The sequence below is a fragment of the Scardinius erythrophthalmus genome, assembly GCF_964197995.2.
Source record: "Scardinius erythrophthalmus genome assembly, chromosome: 18".
NCBI lineage: Eukaryota > Metazoa > Chordata > Actinopteri > Cypriniformes > Leuciscidae > Scardinius > Scardinius erythrophthalmus.
This window is the reverse complement of record NC_138238.1, coordinates 37,414,919-37,430,206: the sequence shown is the minus strand read 5'-3', so window position 1 is coordinate 37,430,206 and position 15,288 is coordinate 37,414,919. Positions and strand designations below refer to the sequence as shown.

The 15,288-nt window shown below is 45.4% G+C and overlaps 1 protein-coding gene across 2 annotated transcripts in view; it reads left to right on the top strand.

The window, feature by feature from the left end:
* Nucleotides 1-15,288, top strand: part of arhgap22b (Rho GTPase activating protein 22b) — a 60,248-nt gene that overhangs the window by 4,896 nt on the left and 40,064 nt on the right. For both annotated transcript variants that reach the window (XM_081393461.1, XM_081393457.1), the window contains exons 2-3: nucleotides 3,013-3,212; nucleotides 13,723-13,810. In XM_081393461.1, coding sequence (XP_081249587.1) covers nucleotides 3,013-3,212; nucleotides 13,723-13,810 — 288 coding nt within the window. The remainder of the gene's footprint in view (nucleotides 1-3,012; nucleotides 3,213-13,722; nucleotides 13,811-15,288) is intronic.

Sequence of the window (15,288 nt, the reverse complement as noted above, 5' to 3'; positions counted from 1 at the left end):
CTATATCATAACCATATGTGACCCTGGATCACAAAACCAGTCACAAGTCGCACGGGTATATTTGTGGCAATAGCCAACAATGCATTGTATGGGTCAAAATTATCGATTTTGCTTTTATGCCAAAATTTTGGATATTAAGTAAAGATCATGTTCCATGAAGATATTTTGAAAATTTCCTACCGTAAATATATATAAAAAAAATGTTTTTGTGAGTGGATGCAGCCAAAGCTCAAACATAAATGCACAACTTTAAAGGCGATTTTCTCAGTGTTTAGATATTTTTGCACCCTCAGATTCCAGATTATCAAATAGTTGTATCTCGGCCAAATATTGTCCTATACAATATTTACCCTAACAAACCATACATAAATGGAAAGCTTATTTATTCAGCTTTCAGATTATGCATAAATCTCAATTAAAAAAAAAAAAAAAAAGACCCTTGTGACTGGTTTTGTGGTCCAGGGTCACATATGGAGAAAGCCATGCATAAACCCCCCTGTTCTACCAATGCAGACCACTCTCTTCCTCTGGTCTCCATTAGACAGAGCATCTACTGAACCCACCACACCCAGAGACACAGCTAATATAATCAAGAAGCCTGCAGATCTGAGGAGGAGGAGACATTATGGAAAAGGCCATTGGAGATAGACCCAGCAGCCATCACACATTTGTTTCACTAAGATCCTGACTCAGTTCCTCCACCTCTGTAGTAAACATTTCATTCTAGTGGAGATGGCAAAGTATGTATACACAAAATCCCTTTCTCTGATCTCTGAAATTTGGAAAATGCGAATGTTCAGATTGTTTTTGTTGTTACCAACAGAAGAAAAATTAAGGAAAAGAGTAAAGAGAAAGAGTGGCAATTCAAAAAAATTTGGTCTTTTCCTTGCACATATAGGAAGAGTGATACGAGAGATCTATCATGGCTATGTTGTAAAAAAGTTCGGGACAATGGTAAATTATACAATTTAGAGTCATTATAAAAAAAAAAAAGAGTTGAGAATGCTGTGACCAATAAGAATCAAGTATTTGAGAGAACCACGTAATAGAGAGCAACAGTGCCTGCCCTCTTCTTTTAGCAACGTTGGTTCCGGAAGTTTTTAAAAAAGTAATTTTTAAAACGTTATAAGCCAAGAACCGAACAAACCAGCTACGAGGAGAATAACAATATTACAAACTTTGGTATGAAGCTGTGACCAATCAGAGGCAAGTATTCCAGAGAGCCGTTTAATAGAGTGCAGCAGCACTGCTCATATTTTAGCACTGTTGGTTCTGAAAGTGGGAAACCACTTGAAACATTTGTTGAGTTGAGACATTTCAATTACTTTTGTTTGATTTGTTCATTGCAAACAGCTGAAAGTCGGTCTGTCTTTAAAGGTTTATTTTATCATTTAAAATGAATTCCCCTATGTAGGAAATGAATGGGACTTTTACTTTTCGAACCCGACTGCTGCACGCTACATGCATGAATTTGAGACGCTCACCAGTGGATTGGGAGTGAAAAATACTATAAAATAGCCACACATGCATTGATTTTGACTCTACAGCCCAAAGGCATAAGATGACTTGTGCAGGACTGACTCCGATAAATAATCCATGGTGACATAGATTGTTCATAGTCCGGCCTGAAGCCTCGAGCACCACAGCTTGTGTGTGTGTGGGATGTGTCAGAGCAGCCACATTTTAAAATCGGTTATATCAGTCAAAATCTGTTCCCAAAATATTTTATATTACCATTACCGAATAGGTAATACTCCAATAATCTTTGTTTGACTATGAAATAGTGCTGTGATCTCTATATTATGTGAAATGGCAGACTGGCAAACTGTAGAGGTTTCTATATCAAGTGCGCCTCTGACTAAATTACACTCTGGAGATCCTATTAGAGTATGAGAACTCACTCCCTTCGGCCATGGGGAAACAAGCACCTGATACAGGAGAAGCCCAGATAAATTTACCAGAGGGTAACTGGTACAGACCAAAGAGGATGATGGTTTGCATTCTGCTGCAGGGGATGAAGCTGAACACAAAGCAAACAAAGAACATCACAGCACGGTCGATTTTGTTATTTAAGATAAATATTAAGAGCTGCACGATTCTGAATAAATTGAGGATCACATTATTATTGTTTTTTATGAATCACATTATTATTGTGTTTTTTTTTTTTTTATCAAGATCACGATTCTCTCAATTCTGAACAAACAAGTAAATAAAATAACGTAATTTACTACAGGTTCTGACAAGTTTAATTGCTGCAGTCTATTTAAAATGTTTAAATTTTTTTTTTTTTTTAATCAGTGTGAATGCATGATTCATTGATTTACTTATAATGACTTCACTTGTTTGAGTCCTGGATGAACCAGTGTTTTTAGAACGAATCTCTTGAATGAATATAGTCAAGTTACTTTCAAAAGGTGATTTGCTCTATTTTAATCACTACCGTAGACATAGTGTTTATATCCGATCTATTCAAATTTTATTCCAGTACTATAATTTGATTATTTGTAACCATGTGATGTTGAAACATGTGTTTTTGAAGCTGTTTCAAACCTATTCATGATATCTGCTCTCAAGGACACTAAAATATATATTTATATTATACTTTAATAAATATATTTAGTATCTTGAAACATCTCACCTACAGTATCCTTGCTACATGTTTTTGCTGAAGCTTTCTTCCGTTCATGAAACAGAAAGAGGACTTTTAAAGAAACGTACTGATCACTTTTTCCGTGCATGTATGCCATGAAAGGAGACAGAAGCTGTCAAGCTTCAAAAAAAGACACAAAACCACAATAAAATTCTCATAAAAAATGGTCGGTATGACTCATGAAGTCTTCTGAAGGCACACAATAGACTACAATTCCCCTTTTGTGTTCCACACAAGAACAACGTGAGCAAATGATGACCATTTTCCCCTCTGCTTCTGTGTTTGTCATCCTTAAATCATGGAAGTCTAGAAAGGTCTCACTGACTTCTCATTGACTCTACATCTCTTCTCTTCACCTACAGCCAGGTCCAAGAGCATGGTGATGGGAGAGGCATCACGCGGCTCATGTCAGCCCACCTCACCAAGTCTCCAAGAGGGGGTGCTAAAGGCCGGCTGGCTGAAGAAGCAGAGGAGCATCATGAAGAACTGGCAGCTGCGCTGGTTTGTGCTTCGTGCTGACCATCTCTACTTCTATAAGGATGAGGAGGAAACTAAACCACAGGTATGTTCAGCTTTAGAGACCTACATGCATTTCTCTTCACAACTCCAGAACACTATGCAGAAACAAACTTGCACCTATGAAAATCAATGTGGGCTTGACTACTGCCGAATTTGCACCACTGCACTATGGAGATGGTTCTCCAATGGTTGCTACAAGTCCTGTACTTTAAGCTCAAACTGAATTAGACACACCCATTCGATTAGACACGCCTCTTTCCAAAACTCTACCATACAAAGACGCTACTGAGACCACTGTAATCAAAGATTGAGTCAAAAGTAAAAGTAAAAGCAAAAGCGTACAACTGATTACGGAGCTGAATATGGTGCTAAAGCCACTTAACTTGTCACATAGCCTACATGTTCTTTGAATGCACAAAGGCCTGACGAAACTCAAAGTTTTCTGATTGGATTGCACTTCCACTTTGAAACCAGTTTGCAAAAGTTTGACTTTTCAAAAATTTGCATTGTCTAGTCACCCTGGCATGCTAAAAAAATTTACATATGAAGGGGAATGTACTTCAGAGATGTTTTACACATAATAATTTCTAAGGCCGCCAATAATTGTAACTAATGTGTTTTTGAAGAAAAACATTTATTTCATAATGTAATTTCCCCCCTATTTTCAATTGGTTTATTTTATTGAAAGATTAGATTTTCGTGATTTTTTTTTTAATGAAAGAGCATTTGCCAAACATATTGGTAGCAGTATACATTTTTGTTTTAGTCAAATAAATATCTCATAACAGCCATTTGTTTTGTAATCAGACATTTGTTTGATTCAGTAAAAAGATCCAGCTCATAAGATATTCTTTAATGATCATATAAACTGAATAAATGGTTTATCTTGCATGCAGTGTTGCATCCAATTAAGCGTCTGTATATTCACAAATGTAAACGTTCGTGTAGATTCACAAGCGGTGTTGTGATGCTGCTGAGAAACCACTCAGAGCATTGTTATTTATCTCAGTGCAAAGAATGCACAATCAAGAATCATTAACAGAACGTCTCGGTTACGGATGTAACCCTCGTTCCCTGAGTAGGGAACGGAGACGTTACGTCGGATGACGACGATTGGGGTTTCGCTTAGAAAGCCTCTCACCTTCGAGTATATAAAACGAGCCAATGGCAATGAAATGCCATGGGTCTGCGGAATTTGCATAGCGTATCTCCGCCCACCGCAGGGGGTATATAAGGAAGTACGCTGCAATATGCAGATATGTCTTCGCTGAGGAGCCGAGACTGAACTCAGGCGTTTTTCAGCGATACAGCGGAAGTGGCAGGAAGACGTAACGTCTCCGTTCCCTACTCAGGGAACGAGGGTTACATCCGTAACCGAGACGTTCCCTTTCGTTGTCACTCCGAGTTACGTCGGATGACGACGATTGGGGTTCCAGTCTAATCACGCCACCTCGGCTGTCATCCAGTGCCCTGCGTAAGTCTGAGCTCCCTGTTGTGAGAATAGCACGAACGAAGGAGTCCTACTTAACACAGGAATACCAAGGTACACTGGGAAGCATATCTCAGGAGAAATATGCAATTATGCCCAACCATTAAGGGGGGGACTTGAGAGACACATATGACCCAGAGGGATGCATATGGGGTATCACTGAGGTGTCCAGCCGCAGGTGGAATATTTAAACCCCAGGGGTGGCAAGGTGGCTTGCCAAGGGAAAGACACACGCTCAAAAGAGACTTATAGTGGAATACACATGTGGGGGTCGCCCAAAGGGGGGACCATGCACATGGAGGCACCTAGTCAAGCGCAAGAGCTGTGTTATGGCAGATTGGCATAACTCAGGCGTTGACGTAACCAGTGCTGGAGGAACTCAGAGCTTATCAGACTCACCTGAGAAGATGATCGCACGTATCCCGTCCGTGGAGAGGAATGGCGAGCAAGCGAAGACACCTGAGCAGAATCTAGTACTGGCTGGTTGAAGCGAGTACATGAGAAGAAACTGGCTCTACTCGGAGATTATAGAATCTCTCGAATGTGTTGGGTGTCGCCCAGCCTGCAGCTCTACAAATGTCTGTTAGCGAGGTGCCATGCGCTAGAGCCCAAGAAGAAGCCACACTACGAGTGGAGTGGGCTTTCACACCAAGGGGGCATTGACGACCTTGCTGCTGGTATGCCAAAGCAATGGTATCCACTATCCAGTGAGATAACCTTTGCTTTGAGAGAGCCTTTCCCTTCAGCTTCCCACCATAACAGACAAAGAGCTGGTCTGAGGTCCTGAAACACCGCGTTCTGTCTACGTAAGCACGAAGGGCGCGTACTGGACAGAGCAGTGCCAAGGCTGGGTCTGCCTCCTCCAAGGGCAGCGCTTGCAGGTTCACTACCTGTTCTCGAAAGGGTGTGGTAGGAACCTTGGGCACGTATCCAAGCCGGGGTCTCAGGATCACGTGAGAGTTAGCCGGCCCGAATTCCAGGCACGCTTCGTCAACCGAAAATGCCTGCAGGTCCCCTACCCTCTTGCTGGAGGCCAATGCAACCAGGAGCGCTGTCTACATAGACAGGAACTTAAGCTCCACTGATTGCAAAGGCTCAAATGGAGCACTCTGCAGGGCAGTTAGAACCACTGAGAGGTCCCAAGAGGGTACAAGGGGAGGACGAGGAGGATTTAGTCTCCTCGCTCCCCTCAGGAACCTGACGAACAGATCGTGCTTCCCCAAAGACTTACCATCGACTGCTTCGTGATGTGCGGCAATGGCGGCAACATACACTTTCAGGGTGGAGGGAGACAGCCTTCGCTCCAACCCTTCTTGCAGGAAGGAAAGCACGACACTGATCGGGCATTTCGTGGGTTCTTGATGTTTAGAAGAACACCAGTTGACGAAGAGGTTCCACTTCAACGCATAGGCATGTCTCGTGGACGATGCTCTAGCGGAAGTGATGGTAGCCACCACCGCAGGTGGTAGGGTACTCAAACCTGCCTCGTCCCGTCCAGGAGCCACACGTGGAGGTTCCAAAGATCGGGACGAGGGTGCCATAAGGTGCCCCGTCCCTGAGAAAGGATGTCCTTCCTCAGAGGAATTGGCCAGGGAGGTGCTGTCGCGAGGAGTACTAGTTCGGAGAACCAGGTCCGGTTGTGCCAATACGGGGCAACCAAAATGACCTGCTCCTCGTCCTCCCTGATCTTGCGCAAGGTCTGCGCAAGGAGGCTCACTGGGGGAAACGCATACTTGCGTAGGCCCCGCGGCCAGCTGTGCGCCAGTGAATCCGTGCCGAGCGTGCCCTCGGTCAGGGAATAAAACAGGTCGCAATGGGACGAGTCGTGGGAGGCAAACAGGTCTACCTGTGCGTCGCCGAACTGATCCCAAATCAGCTGGACCGTCTGGGGATGGAGCCGCCATTCTCCAGCGAGAGGCCGAACTCGAGACAGCTCGTCGGCCGCCTGGTTCAGGTGTCCCGGGATATAAATGGCTCGAAGCGACCTCAGATGCTTCTGACTCCATATGAGGAGGTGGCGAGCGAGTTGCGACATACGGCGGGAGCGTAGACCACCTTGTTGGTTGATGTACGCTACTGTTGCGGTATTGTCTGATCGGACTAGTACGTGCTGACCCCTGAGCAGCGCATGGAAGCGGTGCAGGGCGAGACGTACAGCCAGCAACTCGAGACAATTGACATGCCAAAGGCGCTGGGGTCCTGTCCAGGAGCCCGCGGCAGCATGACCATTGCACATGGCGCCCCAACCCGTGGTGGAGGCATCTGTTGATACAACAACATGCCGGGAAACTCGCTCTAAGGGCACTCCGGCCCGTAGAAAATTGAGGTTCGTCCACGGGGTGAAGGTCTGACGGCAGGCTGGAGTCACTGGGACTTGGAGCGTGCCGTGTTGCCATGCCCACCTCAGGACTCGATCGCGAAGCCAAAGCTGAAGCGGTCTCATATGAAGCAATCCCAGCGGCGTTGCTGCGGCTGCGGATGCCATATGCCCCAGGAGCCTCTGAAATAGTTTCAGTGGAACCGCACTCTTGCCCTCGAATTGGCGAAGACAAGTCAGCAGTGACTGCGCGCGCTCGCTCGTAAGCTGCGCGCACATGGCGACCGAGTCGATCTCCATACCGAGAAAAGAGATCCTCTGCACGGGGCAGAGTTTGCTCTTCTCCCAGTTGACCCGAAGGCCCAGACGAGCTAAGTGCCGGAGCACTAGGTCCCTGTGTTCGCAAACCTGGCCTCGAGAGTGAGCTAGGATTAGCCAGTCGTCGAGATAGTTCAGGATGCGAACCCCGTGTTCCCGGAGGGGAACAAGGGCTGCCTCGACGACCTTCGTAAAGACGCGAGGAGACAGGGCTAGCCCGAAAGGGAGAACCGCGTACTGGTATGCCTGCCCCTTGAAAGCAAACCGTAGAAACGGTCTGTGTCGAGGTAAAATGGAGACATGGAAGTAGGCGTCCTTCAGGTCGATCGCTGCAAACCAATCCTGCGGCCGTACACACTGGAGGATGTGTTTGGCCGTTAACATCTTGAACGGCAGCCTGTGAAGGGAGTGGTTCAAGACGCGCAGGTCGAGGATTGGCCGTAACCCACCGGACTTCTTGGGTACAATGAAGTAGGGGCTGTAGAAGCCGGACTTCATCTCGGCTGGAGGGACAATCTCGATCGCACCCTTCGCCAGTAGGGTGGCGACCTCCGCTCTCATGACAGGGGCATTGCCCCCGACCATAGTGAAGCGGACTCCCCTGAAGCGGGGAGGAGATATCGCGAACTGAATCGCGTAGCCGAATCTAATGGTTTTCGCGACCCAGCGGGACAGTCTGGGAAGCTCTAACCAGGCCTCCAGAAAGTGCACCAGCGGGGTCATACGAACCACAGACGTACCGTCGGTGGGGCAGCGAGGCGGAATGACCGGCACCGGCGAGGGTGGCATAGCGGCCCTGTGCGGGGGCACGGTCATAACCGCATCCTGCCAGAGGAGGCCAGGGGAGGGCGCGCGTCCCACGGGGGCGTGCTCTGGCAGGGGTCTGGCGACAGAGGGGGGATGAGAGGAGCGTGGCCCGTGGGCGGCGCGTGCTGTCATCCACTGCCTCTTAAAGCTCAGAGAAAGAGCATCAGTTCTTTAGAACAACATTCTCCCCCAGCCCTCCACTGGGGGAAGGAGTGGTCCTGCTCCCAACTCCCCGAAGAACTGAGCCCTAACTCCAAGCTGCCCATCTCAGGAGTGCTGCTTAGCCAGGTGTTAGCCGGCTAAGGGGCAGAGACAGGCGGTGCCAGCCTCCAGCGACCTCCTCGTGCTCGGACCGGTGAAGGCTCGAGGGAAGGAGCCGCATGGAGGTGGCGTCGGCGGGAAGCGGACTAAGCAGACCACACCAACGGATGACCGTCAGTGCATAGCCTCAGTCCGCTTCTGGAGTGATCGAAGACTGTTGGGCGCAGTCCTCAACCACACCGCCGACCAGGCTGCCCGCCTCAAGGGTGCTGCTTAGACTGACGTGGCAGTCTAAGGGGCGGAGACGGGCAGCGCCACCCTCCTGCGACTTCCTCCTACTCAGAGCTGGTGAAGGCCCGAGGGGAGCAGCCGCATGGAGGGGGCCTTGGCGGGAAGAAGACTAAGGAGACCGCACGGATGGATGAACATCGGTACAGAACCTGAGTCTGCTTCAGGTGGCCGAAGCCACCCGCCAAAGAGCTCAGCCTGGGACATGGGGGAGCTGAGAAAATTAATTCTCAGACCCTACCACATCAACCTGGCTAAGCCCATGTCTGGACCACATAGTGGACATCACCTGACCCAGGATCACGCAGGTACCGATGTCGCCCGAGAGCGAGGTCAGTAGTGTGCGTGGCGGAACAACCAGGCCGGGCATGGGAGGCATAGCGTCCCAGCATAGGGGCGTGGTTAAAATTTTCCGCGTTCTGCCAGGGTTGGCCAGGGAAGGACTAGCGTTCCACTGCGGCCGGTTCGACAGAACTCCCGGGACAGCACTGCATCGAAGGCGCAGGCGACACACAGTACTGCATGACCGTGCCACGATAGTGACGGGGAACATACAGACCATGATCACCATGCGATCGAAAGCAGCGAAGGCGGAGGACACCCGCGAGCCGCGAAAGTCACGTGGAGTCTCGCGCAGCGCAGGCGTCCTGATGCACGTCCGGGAGAAGCTTACAGCGCTCGGGGGGAGGGCGGGGCCACTCCAGCCGATGCTTTCAGCTGCCCGGGAAAGCATGGCTGACAGCTCTGGATCGGTCCCGGCAACGATGGCACTCCCGTGGGAGGCAACGCAGTCGAAACTTCATTTCCAGAGGAATCAAGCCCACCTTGTGATGCTGTGAGTGCATGGTCTGCGATGTGGAGGGGGGTGTGGCCCGAGGAATTGACTCGTCGGTTGTTGTGCCACACCAAACCCTCAGATCACCCTGGCCACCAGCCAAAGTATCTCTTCTCGAGGAAGAGATAAATTGGGGTGTGGCAGAGGGGACTCTACTCACATGGAGATCATTGAGTCTTGATCTATAAACATCGCGATGGTCATGTTCCCTTCTTTTTTTTTTTTTTTTTTTTAGTTTATTTTTTTTGCAATGAAAACATGACTCATCAACGAGCGCTGCCAAGCGTGATTAAGCCCAACACGCAAAACAGCGCTCGCGACCGTTAGGCAGATGACCGCACAGTGCGCACACACATCCAGAAAATACACGGGCGAACCGTCTTGAAAAAGACGTGCCGCGTGCAGCTCTTTTAGAGAGTGGAAAAGCTCAGCAGAGTGCTGAAGCGCCCAGGGAGAAACACACTCACTGTCGGCAGATTACTGCACAAATCAGCAGCAGGAAATGCGATCTCGCTGGAAAGCGCCGTCACACAAACACACTGAAGAGCCGCTCGTCTCGAAGAGATTTGAGATGACACTCAAAAGGCTTGTGGAGTGAAGTACTGAACTTGGCTCCGAAGCGAAAACATATCTGCATATTGCAGCGTACTTCCTTATATACCCCCTGCGGTGGGCGGAGATACGCTATGCAAATTCCGCAGACCCATGGCATTTCATTGCCATTGGCTCGTTTTATATACTCGAAGGTGAGAGGCTTTCTAAGCGAAACCCCAATCGTCGTCATCCGACGTAACTCGGAGTGACCACGAAAGGGAACTGAACATCGTTACACAAACACAAATACAAAAAGAAATCTCTCATGTCACAAACCGGCTCTTGTTAAGTGTGACATGACATCAACAAAATATGGCAAAAAAAAAAAAAATGTCAATAAGTGTAACACCCCAAACTAAATTGCTTCTTGAACACTACACACACTTAAAGGTGCAGTCTGTAAGAATGACAACTAGTGGTCGAAATAGGTTCTGCAGTCCAAATTCAAAATATCAGAGATCGTCGTTTCTCCCGCCGCCTGCTCCTCAGACTGGACGGCGCTCACACGGGTTGCCAGTTTGAGCACATGCAACAGGAACGAGCGCAAATTGACAATGAAAATTGGCAAATAGGCAACATGAAGTATCACAGACCAAAACAAAAACAAACATTCCAGCCTGGAAACGCACATTTTAAAGTAAAATACCTGGCTGTAAAGGTGTTTTTCAGAGAAACGAGTATGTGAACTTAGCATGTTTCCTCAATATATGCAAACAAACACAGTATGGTATTTTATGCTTTAGTAGAGTGAAAAAGTTACATACAGCACCTTTAAGAAAGGTGCTAGACTGCACTAGGGGTTGCACGACTACTGATTTCTGCTAGTCGATTTCTTATCAAAACAATTCTCGAGTTACTCGACTACTCGTGGTGTAAATGAAAAGACATGAAATAGCTAGATCTTATCAATAAACATTTATTAATTCATAGCCTAATGCAACAATTACATTAGTAAACTCTCAAAACATTATAATTATGACATTTCATTTTAAAAATTTCATGTAACAGTCTAAAGCGAAATAAATAGCCGTTCTTGCCTTTCATTTCAAGGTCGTTATTTCAAATGTAGGCGCGCGGCCGCGGCAAGCGCGCTCATAATGAAAGCAACATGGTGCACTAGTTTTTCCAGGCGGGTTTTTCCTTCTCATCTCCTGAAATATTTCTAGTAGTAAAGCTAATGCAAGGGCTAGAAATAAATGAATCCTTTGCGGAATGATAACTACTTCGTCGTCATCATGGAGAGCGCAGTTTGGTTGCATAGCGACGACAGACGCCACAGGAGCGCAAGCGCTTGTAGGGCACGGCCGCGCGCTCTTTCCACACGTTTTTAGACGCAATATGTGAACGGCCTCTTGCAGAGTTGGCCAATTACAATATTTTTGTCATCCTTGATGAAATACTTCCACACATATGACGTGTGGTGTCTGTTGGTGACGTTCGCCATTTTTAAGTCATTTATGGTTAATGGACGCTCGAGTAGTCGATTGTTTCCGACAGCGTCGACTAGTGGTTGAAGTAGTCGATCTATCGACTACTCGACTAGTCTATGCAAGCCCTAGACTGCACTATATGTTAAAGCATGTGACAAACAGAAGTGTGAGCTCTTTCATTTATGTCCTGTTGTTTTACATTGCCACCACAATACAAGCTTGCACATTGCTTTTTTAACAGGTTTATGACCATTTATTTTAAGCAATCAATACCGTCCAGCCTCGTCAGTCAGACTGAGGTGTGTGATGAGCAACTAACCCTCACAGGAGACTGTCAATACTCATCCAAGCACCATTAATCTGAGCCCATGCTGTGCTGGCCAGGATGTGTGTGAAAATGTCAATCCCACCCACTTTTCCTGCCTTTAATCAATGGGATTCAAAGTGGAAGGGCTGTGTAGGAAAATCTCATAGCAAATCACACACTGAGATAAAAGGAGTTCATTCCACGCATCATGATCTGTTTTTTATGGTTCACAAAGTACATTTTGCATTCTCAAACATTTCTCAAGAATGTTCTCAAGACAAAACTTAAAAATTTTAATTCCTTAAAAGAATTGTTTTAATTCGCCACAGTCAAAACATCTTAAACCCCTTTTACACAGAGATTCCGGAAAATACACGGATAATGTGCCCCGGGATTTGTCCCCGGATCGTTTGATTTTGGTTCATTCACACTGCCAGTGATTTTCCGGAATCAGTGAGTGTGTTCACACACATCCCGTAAAAATCCCGTAAAGACACGTGACGTCAGGATGTGTTGTAGAAAGGCCAGTCTAATCTTCCGCTACCGCTCTTTCCATTGTAGTCGTGCACTTGGTGGATTTTTTTTACGCAGCGTCTTAGGCTACATCTACACTAATCCAGATAAATTTGAAAACTGAGTTTTCGTCTAAAAATGCTCCGCATCCATACGATCATTTTCAATCGTTTTCCAAAAGTTGCGCATCCACACTGAAACGTCTGAAAACGCTTACATCCCCGTGCTCCGCAGGAGTAAATCCTAAGATGCTTTGACCTGCGTCATTTCCGCTAGGCGTTTATTTACTTTCCGGCTCTGAAAAGCAACTGTCTTCAAGTTCCGCCTCTAAACAACAACTGCTAGTAAACATTCCGTCTCCTTTGTAGAAACGCAATCTGCAGTATGTACAAACTGTTATGATTAATGTTAAGATTAAACATTAATCTTTAACAAGGCTGTCAAAACGGAGAGCATCCAAAACAACTGCTGTACAATGTCATTCACCATCTTGGTCCACACTACGGCGCGATGACGGCCTTTTCAAAATTATCCGCTTTGGAGAGCGTTTTCCAAAAGCTACGTTTTCGTTGACTTAAAACGCCGTCTCAGTGTGGACGGAAGGCCAAACCGGAGAGAAAAATATACGTTTTCAAACGAAAACGTATTAGTGTGGACATGGCCTTAAGTTTACTAATGATCTGCACTCTCGATCTAGAGAAACCACGCTCCAGCATTTTTTTCCGGATTCGTTCGTACAATATCGCGTACAACATCGCGTACCATTCCACAAAGCTGACGAACGCTCTCAGCTTCAGCGCGGATAGTAAGGAGCTCCTGGTCTCGGGTTCTTTCTAGTTTGCACACATTTTTTCGTTCTTTCTTTGTTGATGACGAACACAAACTTTTTTCTAAGAGCAGCAAAATACCCCTTACGGCATTGGTCCTGGCTTTTGTTCACACAGGGTGCATTACGGGACTGATCCCGGCAATGTTACTAGGTCCCCATCCCGGCATCAATCCTGCAATCACACAGAAGGCACTATAGCAATTTTACGGCAATTTCCCGGGATCAACGCGCTGTGTGAAAGGGGCTTATTATAGCGTCCAATAAAAGGAAAATGTCATGAATATTGCCAAATAGATTTAGCTGCCTATAGCTAAAAGCACCGGGGAGATTCTGACCCCAAATCTACATGCAATTAGTTGCCCTGGTGAATAATCTCTGGAATTCATTCAGTTTATAGTTCATCTAATTGAAGGAGGCACTCAGAAAATGTGTACCCTGGTTACACATTTCCAGATGAATACTTGATGCTTATTAAAGAATTACATTCAAGAGCGCATGGTAATTACGTTTGACTGATTTTTAAGTCAATGTAGGTTAAGTGATGCATTTGTATGTCTCTGTGCAGGGCTGCATCTCACTGAAGGGCAGCCAAGTGAATGAGCTGACAGCCAACCCAGAAGAACCCGGCCGACACCTTTTTGAGATTATGCCAGGTGAGAAGCTCTTCAAATCATCGCTGTCCTATACCGAAACCAGCATGTCACAGTCTATATGGTTTCTGAGTGACAGGAAATCAAACGGGAATCCAGAATATTCTGATTGCAGAGGGGTCATTTGGGGTCAGCCTGATTTACTGATGCTGAATGTCTGTTTGTTTTATTTATGACAAGTAAACAACACATCAGTGTGACACCCATCAGAGCTCTTGAAAACATGCAGTTGGGACATGCAGTTTTTTTTAAACAATATAGCAAAGAAAACAGAATAATTAATTACAGCTGTGCTGTAAACTACATGCCTATCACTCAGTTAACTGCAGCAAACCTCCAGTGTTTACAAGATATAAATTCTCTCTAAATCCTTAAGATCATGCCTGATGTGTATCCCCCTTTCTCTCTCTCTCTCTCTCTCTTGCACATGATAATCATATTAAAAAGGGAAATATTGAATTTCTTATATCCCTGAAAATGCAGCCCTGGGTTGTTCAAGTCAGAGACAGCAATATGACCAAAAAATAATAATAAAATACAAATCTAACTGTGCAGAACTGGTTAAAAATAATTTAACTCTTGTTCGTTAACATGTATTATGGTGTATTTTTATCAAGAGCAATGTGCATTAGGGTTGGGAATATTTAGTCACATAAACTAAATAATATGATATGATTCTGTACATGATATGATATGATTTTAATACATTAATTATGCCTTGCCTTGATCTATTAAATGCTACATCTTTAGAAAGTATAGGCATAATGCGTTACAACACGACAAACAACCAGTTTCAGATGTGACAAGGAATCTGCAAATATTATAATGCATTTTAACTTTGGTTACAAATATTTTTGAAAATATATGCATTACAGTGTACATTATGAGTGTATTTATAATCCATTATACATAAAGGTTTTTAATGGTCCACTTTAGACATTCTATTAACTACAAGTACCTTTGCAACTACATGTCAACTAACTCGAAATACAGTATTAATCTGTCTGCTTAATATCTGCTAACACTATTTTAATCATGGTCCATCAACAGACATTTTAATACTGACTATGTTACTTTGGAAGTACAGATCAATGTATTCTACTAACCTAATCCCTAACAGTTTACTAATAGTGACTGTAATAATGACTGCTAGTTGACATGTAGCTGCAGTACTTATAGCTAGTATAATGGTCCACTGTAGACATTGAATAAAGTGTAACCTAAAAAGGTTTTAGGTTTTAAGTGTTACTGCTTTTCAATAATACTAATAATTATTATTTATTTAAAGTATGATTATGAATCTTTGTAGAATCATCCATAATCATTTAAGAATTAATGATTAAAGTTCACCCCTAAAGTGCATCATAAACATTTAGATAACTGAATTCTGCGTTAGCTAAAGTAATGCACCAAATAAAATAAATAAAATAGCCAAACACACAGCAGTTACCCAGCCCCCGACACCACTTTCTCATGCCAGA